Here is an 8,655-nt window from a genome sequence, read left to right as displayed (position 1 = left end):
AAGTAATTTCGAGAAGAATAAAAAGCACGAGTCCTTCTCTCAACGATAAATCCAACGATTTCTATGACAAAGGCATAACGCAAACAGATGCTCGTCGTAAATCAACTGTACTTGATTTCGCTTTGGCGCATAGACGTTGTGCAGCAAGCTGATATAAAACTCCTGTAATTCAACTCTCGTGACATAATGTATCGCAGAGTATTTACGAGTACACGCATTTAACAGACATTTTATTTGTTTAATTTGCATAGTACGCACGGTCGTAATCGATTTACGGCTGCGAACGAAGGAAAACGTTGGCTAATCGTAACGGTTGGGCTGTCATAATCTCGAGGTAGATCGACCAGTTCTCGAACAAGTTGGTGGATATCCGCGACGTGAAACGATGGAAGCGCGAGTGTTCAGGTCGTTAGGTATAGATTCTAATACGCAAAGATAGATTGGGCGGTGAGGGGTGATCGTGTATATTTAGAAAAGTGCTTGGCTTGCCAGAACCGAGAGAGACTCGTATCTCGACACCGCGTGCGAGATTTCTCCTTCGAGCTCTTCCTCTTTATCTCTCTTGCGATATCTTGTTTGTTAACCACACGCGAGAACGTATTGTAACGTTTCTCCGTGCGAATAAAAAATCTTTCGTTTCCATTACGCGTGTTCTCATTTCCACTATCTCGCCAGCTCTTCGTCGATCCTCTGTCGACCATCGGGTCGTTTCACTCTGCCAGTGGCAAAGTCTCGTTTCTAGGGAAACGTCGTTCCCTTCGAGGATCCACGAGTTTCCTCGCGTACCTTTCGATGGAAACTTTTCTCTATGTTAACGATAATTAGCTTTCCATCGAGAATGGTTAATACGCGAAAGGTAAAAATCGACGTAAGAGAAAAAAGTATATGGCGAGCGTTAGCAGAAGTGGCTGGCGAGGTAGCTCGGCGAGAAGAGAGCGCGTGGAAATATAAACTGTATTAGTCAGACGAGAATCGGAGGAAATTCGAGCAGATATCGTGTATCGATCGCTGTGTACTCGATCGAAATTTTGAAAGCTGGCCAAAAATGTCTCATAGAAGTTGGAATACACCGCGGAGTAAAGCGCGCTCGCGGATTTACCGGCTTGTGAATCAAACGCTGTTATCCGTGAAATTATATCGACGATGAGGACGTTCGCGAAATAAAAAATAAAAGAAAAGGTCGATTAGTGGTCGAAAGTACGGATGCGGCCGGAAAACTTATTTTCGTCGAGGACTGTGGCCAAGACCCACTTCTCCTTCTTCGTACGATGTTCTATTTCCTACCAACGCTGATATCTTTCCACCTTTGTCCGGGAATACGATTTTATGGTCAAAGTTTTTCAGCATCGATCAGCGGTATCGGGCATCGCGCCTTCGATATCTATCGACTTTGAATCGTTGAAACGTAGATGCTTAATTTGGTGCTGTCTATAAACGAACGTACTGTTAAATATGCTCTTCTTGATTCATCGGTCCCGATGAGATACATTCTTTGATTATATTTAAGGGTAAGAATAATCGTTAAACCGCTACACGTAGTCTAATTTCGACTCGAGGACGTCGACGTAAAATTCTTGCACGCTGATTTCTCCGACGTTCCGTCATCCGGCTAATTTGGTTGCAGCAGCAATTAACCTGCTATAAGGTCATTTATCTTCTTTTTTTATCCCACTCGTATCCTCCGTATACGCGTGCCGCGTTTTTCCGCGGTGAAACAAAGAAACCTGAGAAGGAAGAGTCGAGCCTCGTTCGGTCCATTTCCCTTTCCAACCGAAGCTGCTTTAAACCGTTGAACCGCCAATCTTTCGAGCTTCCAGTATTCGTAAAATCGCGTTCGTTCGTAGATTCGTGGATTGGTTCGCATTCGAACAATCCTCGTCGACCGATTCGAAACTTAACGTTGGTTCGTTCGAGCGATCGCAAGAAGAGCAAACGGTCGTAAAACGCGAAGGTAAAACGAAGAGCGCGTCCGCTGTTATTTTCGCACGGTAGTGTCAACTTCATTGGTTGCGAATACCTCGATCCCCCACTAATTACAAGGTTTCAAGTTCAATAGCAGGGTAAGTGCCAAGAAAAAAGGGTGGATGGTGAAAAGCATGGATATGGTAGAGGGACGGCTGGATGTTGGTAGAGGTAACTGGGCGGAGGTTGGCGAAAGGGGTGTGTACCTTGTGGGTGATGCGGATCCTGCGTGTCAGGTAGTCGGCGATCGCGCAGGACTCGGCTGGCCTCAGTGTCAGGAGCGAGCCTCGAAATTCGACGGCGTAGGCGTTCTTAGGGTGGGGAGATCGGGCAGGAACGGTTATCGTGGAAGTTGCGCCGACGCAGAGACGCTGGACCCGACGTCGAGGTGTCACGGCGATATTTCGTGTGGTTAGTTGGCGCGCGGGGCCCCGGTGACTGGGACGGCCAAGACAGACGCTCCGTATCAAAGAAGAGACAAGAGACAGGGCCAAACGAACAGGATACGTTATAAACGGAGCGACGACCACACAGTGACGACGACCACGACAAAGACGATCGAATATCAAAGAAATTTCTCTCTTTTTTTCCCCACTCGTTTCTTTCTCTCTCTCTCTCTCTCTTTTTTTTCTACGTTCGTACGCGTAATTTCACTTCGACTTTCGAGAATCAAAGTGCGCGATCGACGAGCCGCGAGCTCGACCCACTCGAGCCACAGATCCACGTTAAATCCCCCCAAGGTGCCTGCAATCGAGGATTTCTAACGCCGGCACGGCCATCGACGGACCGTATTTACTCGTCTAACTATTTGGATATTTCACCGCTCGCTTCAAGTAAGTTTTCCCGTTTCACAGACTGGATCCTTGATCGTGAGAGGGTATACGAGCGAGCATACGAATGTGCGAAAATGGACGAAGTACACAGTGCGCCCTTTCCTCCTTCGCTATCGCGTTAAACATCCCCTTTTCGTTCTTCATTTATCGTCTTCCCTAATTTCCTTCCAACGTATAGCCTGTTCCACCTTCGTCTATGGTGAATCGTGGGTGCTTTTGGTGCTTCAGTGCTTCACAGTGTTACGTTTCGTTGGCGACCGCACCACCAAGTGCTGTACTCGTTCGTATTCCCTTGGAGATCGTTGGATCAGGACGCCGGTGCGTAAGCTATTCTTTCAGCTTTCAGTTTCTTCGATTCTTGTGCGCGTTACGTGCAATCTTGCTCGATTGTTGCAACCGTAACCGAGATTCGAAGATTTCCGTGGAAATCCGAGAAACGTAATGCGCGAGTGGTATCGATTATACGACGATCTTAAACGGCGATAGATTCGAACGGCGAAAAATTCCGCTCGCGAGAGATACAATCATGGAATCGATGACGATCGGTACGACGACCTTGACACGCGTGTCGCTCCGAGAAGAAGAGGACGAGGCGCCGTGGGCCCAGAAACGGACCGTTGCGAATAACGATGCATCGAAAGAGATTTCGATGGTTCGTGGTCGAAACGGTGGTCTAGCGGCTTGGTGACTAATTGCCACGAGTCTGTTCGCGTCCGACCACCGAAAACTATTCGTAGACTACTATCTAGGTATCTAGGCTCGAAGTCTACTTATTTTTAGAAGGGCGTAACGCGAGCAGGAACGGTTCGTCGTCTCGTTCGACGTTCCAACCATCTATCCAACTATATTTTTCTCACTTTGTCGGCTTTTCTCTCGCACCTTCTCCAAATTCGTTTAATCGTCGTTCGCAATCTATCCGCCACTTTGGCTTTCTCTCGTCTCTTTCCTTCCTCTTTTAAAATCTTCTCTTTTTTATCTCGGTGGAACAACGTTAGTACCATCGACGATAATAGCGAAAACCAATAGACGAATGATAAAAAGAAACAAGTAGAATATTTGCATACACGCGAATATAAACATACAAGTAATATAATATGTATGTATGTATATGCGCGAATATAAACACACAAAGTACGCGATCGATGAGAAAATCTGGTAAAGTAACCGAAGAATGTGAAGAAGAGATCGGTTTAAAAGTATGTTGGAAATACGAATGGGGACGTTTGTCGATTTGTCAAAAATTCATGGTCGATCGCGTATGCTCGACGCGCTTCATAATTCCACGATATTTATAAACTTCATGGTCAGCCAACCTGAAAATTACACCTGTTGATGGTCAGGCCTGGTTGAAATTAGCACGGATGACTAATTCATTGTTTTGGTCTTCGCTGGTCATACTCGAATATCGATATATCGTTTACTCTTTCGGTCTCGTCGTATCTTTCACGGGCAACTTAAAAATTATACCGTAGCGCCTTCCGACATGCTCGTTCCATAAGATTAGCGCTATAAATACTCTCTGTATCCTCCTAAATCTTCGTGCCTCGTGTTTCTACGTACGCGAGAGCGAGAAAAGAATTTCGCGACCAGCAACATTTCCACGATGTACGATTTCTCTTGCTATAGATTTGACTCAGTCCACGGAAATAGACGTTGCGACAAGAGCGATGCAGGGAAAATAGTAGCGTAGACGGAAGAAGAGAGCGACGAAACGCATGCCTCGACCAATAATTTTAACTTCTAGGTCGAATTTAGTGCACTTGCCGAGCTTACCGTGGTATTAGCCCCACGATGATCTAATACTCTTTCCGTGCTTGTAATTCGAAACGTGAATCATTTCCTCGTGATGAATTTTCCTACTCCCTCGCTTTCCGATCCTCTTCATTTTAGATATCGATCGGAATCTAATAATATTTTAAGCATAGTTTCGCGGCTACTTTCAAAAGCGAACTGAGACTACGATAGAGTTTTTTTTTTTTAAGGATATACCGTGTCAGATATTTCTACGAATATAAATTTAACGCTTTTTTCCCACTTGTACGACACCTTGCCTCGGGTATTTGGAAACGCAAACGAAAATTACGTGAAAAAAGTATTTTTTTCTCTGGAATAACGCGGCGAATGGAGATATTTTTCTGTGGCGCGTAGCACCGTTAACACCGCAGACATTAGAAAGAAAAATTACATCGGCTAATTTTTCCTCTCGGCTAACGCCGCGACATCGTTCGATATTTCTGTCTCGCCATTGCTAAACGATGTTTCATTCATTCCATGCTTTTTATAACCGGCTCTACATTGTGCCACTTGTTATTAGGCCAGTCTGTCATCGAATATATTACATCGCGAGGAGACAATAAAATTATGCCAAGTCTCAGCGAACGAAACTATTGAGACATCGCGTTACTCGCTAAACACCTGTTCGTCCATCGATCGTCGCGCTCCTCCGCAACCAAAATCTCGCAGCTTGTCTCGTAAAAGAGTTTGCCCAACATCTTTACGCGTCGATCGAACGCGATTGTCTCGAAAATAACGTCGAATACCGATCAAGGTTCGTTCGTTCTCTTCCATTCATAAAAATCCGTGTACCTATTTTTGAAACGGCCAACCACGACCTTCGATCTAAGCGACTGCCAAACGTCCTGTCGAATCGACGCGCGATCGTTAATTTGGTTGATCGATTATCACGAACCGTTCGGTCGAAAAATACGGACAGTTTTCTATGCACAGACTCGTGGAATATTCGAAACGAGCAGTTTCGTCCGAGTTGCTGAGAAAACCTTAGAAATCGCTGTACGCACGACGTCCGTGTTCGAACGTCCCTTTCGATCTTCGGTCATTCCCTTCTTCACTTGGCACGCGTAGAACTCTCCTGTCAAAAGTGTATCTCGAACAAAGAGCAAGGAACTTGCCGTTTGGAAAGGTCGGGCTCGGATCTCAATTTCGTAGAAGGAAAATCGGGGCCGTTAACCCAGATCGTCTTTCTTTATCAATCGAACGCTGGGCAAATCTTTTTCAACCGCTTGCTTTTTTTTTATTTTTCCTCCCTGTTTTTATCTCTCCTTTCCTTTTCCCTTCTTTCTCGAGTACCGCGTGCAAACAGAACGTTACAGGTAGAGATACCTGCTCGTATCTTCCACTCTTTCGATTCAATTTGATTTTAATCCAAGATGATCTTGAAGAAACTAACGTGCCAAGTTACGTTTCATCGAATTAAACGGCCAAACGGTAGTACGGTGTTAGCGAAGATGAAAACGAAGCGGAGGAAAGGAGCAGAATGAGAACGAGCGTTACGAAGCCGAGCAATCTCAGGAATGTCTCGAGGCTCGTTGCCAAGTCTTACCGTGACGTTGTAACATTTGGTGCATTCGTTCCGATTTGCATTTCTTTCCTCGGATTTTTACGCTACTTGTCGCGTCCCATCTCTTCTACTTACAACGGTGTTAAGAAACAAAGTATTGACGCGTATCTTTGTCCTGGAAACGAAGCCTTCTCCGCGTACCAAACCTCACGAGGTTTCGTCTATTCGCACCTAATTAACGAGAAGCTACGATAAATACAACGACGTGCCAATACTTGTCGCAGCCACCGTAAACGCTTCGTATCGTGACGAAATTACTTTGTACTTTGGAGTTATATTCGCTACGTCGGAACGTTACATCCGCGTCGATTAAATACGAAGTAAATTCTTTTTTCGCTATCGTCGTCGTGGAGGAAATTTTCTATGGCACGAGATGGAGATTTTTCGGAAGGCGTTCAGATAAGATTTTTTGATTCGCCAGACGCGTCGTAAATCAAACGCGTGCATTTTCGCTATTAGATGCCAAACATAATAACCGATTACCGAGATAACTGGTTCGCCTATTTTCGAGCCAAGAGTCGCATTAATAATAGAGGTGTTGCGTCATTGTTCGGCCTTGGACGTGTTGGAAAATCCTGAAAACCCGCGTTTGGAGTCGCGGATTCCACGAAAATACCGATTGCTTCGAACGTTGTTTCCCATTGGTGTCCGGTTTTATCGTTCGCCGGAATTCCACCGCCGGCACTTATGCTACGCTTTGAATATTTCCGAAAGCCTGAAAATCTGCAAAGTAGGGCACGAAAATGTCCGAGAATGTACAAGTTGGAAGAAACGCGTAAATTCCAAACGGAAGTCACAAACGACGGACAATATCGGCGGTGGTACGACATTTTTCGAATTACATAAAATCTATTTTGAATTCCTCAGTAGCGATATATCTTTTCTTGAATTTGGATGTAACGCGCGAAATATAATAATTTGGCTCGCATTACCCGTGACTGTGAGATCAAAAGCTGTTCTTGTATCTCGAGCCGTCCAAGTTAATCTATCGCTCGACTTAATGGTCGCTCTAATCTTTGCTCTACGAAACGTCTATTTAGCAACGACTATCGACCCTTTCAACACCGAATTTCCTTATTTCGTTAAGCAACAGTTTTTCCAATCAAAGCGTCTTTCCACGATGCCCGATACGAAAATCATTTATCGCTAAATTCTGATCGAGACGATCTTTCGGATCGACAGATTTGACGAGGATCGTCATCAGCGAGGGAAGGAGGCTAACGGTTGGATGGTGCCGCGGGTCGGCGCCGTTTAAACCGACTCGAAGCGGATAGACGAGATTTGTCGGCAAGCAACGAAAAGAAGCAAAGAACCGAGCGAGTCCTCGATTTCTAAGGCGAGAGGGTGGCGCGCCACCCGAGAAATTCGCGGTAAAGGGAGGAGGGGCGAAGGCGACCCAACACCATGGGGGTCGCCGACGATTTCGCGCCGAGCTTCACCCAGAAGCCGCAACTAAGGCAGGAGGACGATGGGAACCGGCTGATCTTCGAGTGTCAACTGATCAGCGCGCCTAAACCCGAGATATCGTGGTATCGAGGCGAGACAGAACTCAGCGCAGATGCGAGGACCAATTTCAGGATGCAGAGCATCGGGACGAACAAGTTCCTGGTCGTTCTGGAGCTCGACGACGTTATCGAGACCGACGCTGGCCTGTACAAGGTCAAGGCCAAGAACAAGATGGGCGAGGTCGCGGCTTCGATCAACCTGAATTTCAGCCGTGAGTATCTGCCTCTCGTTGCTACTTTTTTTTTTTTTTCTTTTCCTCCCTATCGTAAATTGCGTCACGTTGCGCAACGCGTTACACGCTACTTCGACGTTCGCTACTCGAAAGATTGTTCTTTTAATAGATACGTTCTTGACCCCTTCGTTTTCGGTCTCGGACTGTCCGTGTCCTTATAACCGAAATACCGTTCTCCTTTTATTACGTTTCACGTGTACCTAACGCTTCCTCTCTTCGTTTCCATACAATTTGAAAGATTCGAAATAAAGTTTCGTTATTTTCCAGCTGTCGACGAGCCTAGAGAGAAGTAAGTTCGACGATCGATTGCGTTTCGAAATGATGAACGTTTGTCGCTTCTCCAGGCTCTGTCTTTTATTTTTTTCTCTTCCTTTTTCATTTTTATTTCGCTGTCCTAACGCTTCTTGTGTTTCTCTTTCCTATGCGTTTCACGTACCATACGCTTCGCTTACCTCGCTTTCTGTTTCTTTTTTATGGTTTTAGCGGCGGAAGATCTCAGCAGAGAGGGGTGAGTGATCTGCTTGCTTTCAACGAGTACCAGCGAATGCTTGCGAGTGATTATAACCTACATTTAAGATTATAACCCACCGTTTGTCGGAATCGTGGCTCGTATCAGATAAAAGCAACTAACCAAAGACGGGATAAAAGATATCGGGCAAGATAGGAAGCAACCGCAACCAAACGAGCGGTTTCGTCGACAATGTTTAGGTGCACATCAAATGCGGCTAACTAATAATAATCGTCGCGGAATGCTCGCTATTTCT

At 45.6% G+C, this 8,655-nt stretch overlaps 1 protein-coding gene across 5 annotated transcripts in view; it reads left to right on the top strand.

Annotated features, from left to right (window-relative positions):
- The first annotated feature begins 2,373 nt into the window (after positions 1-2,373).
- bent (projectin protein bent) overlaps positions 2,374-8,655 on the top strand; it is a 77,682-nt gene continuing 71,400 nt past the window's right edge. For all 5 annotated transcript variants that reach the window (XM_076619553.1, XM_076619552.1, XM_076619551.1 and 2 more), the window contains exons 1-3: positions 2,374-2,795; positions 7,336-7,870; positions 8,159-8,180. In XM_076619553.1, the coding sequence (XP_076475668.1) occupies positions 7,558-7,870; positions 8,159-8,180 (335 nt within the window). In that variant the 5' untranslated portion in view covers positions 2,374-2,795; positions 7,336-7,557. The remainder of the gene's footprint in view (positions 2,796-7,335; positions 7,871-8,158; positions 8,181-8,655) is intronic.

The sequence above is a fragment of the Bombus vancouverensis genome, chromosome 6, assembly GCF_051014615.1.
Source record: "Bombus vancouverensis nearcticus chromosome 6, iyBomVanc1_principal, whole genome shotgun sequence".
NCBI classification, from domain to species: domain Eukaryota; kingdom Metazoa; phylum Arthropoda; class Insecta; order Hymenoptera; family Apidae; genus Bombus; species Bombus vancouverensis.
Note: the sequence above shows the minus strand (reverse complement) of the source record. Positions and strands in the feature narration are given on the sequence as shown.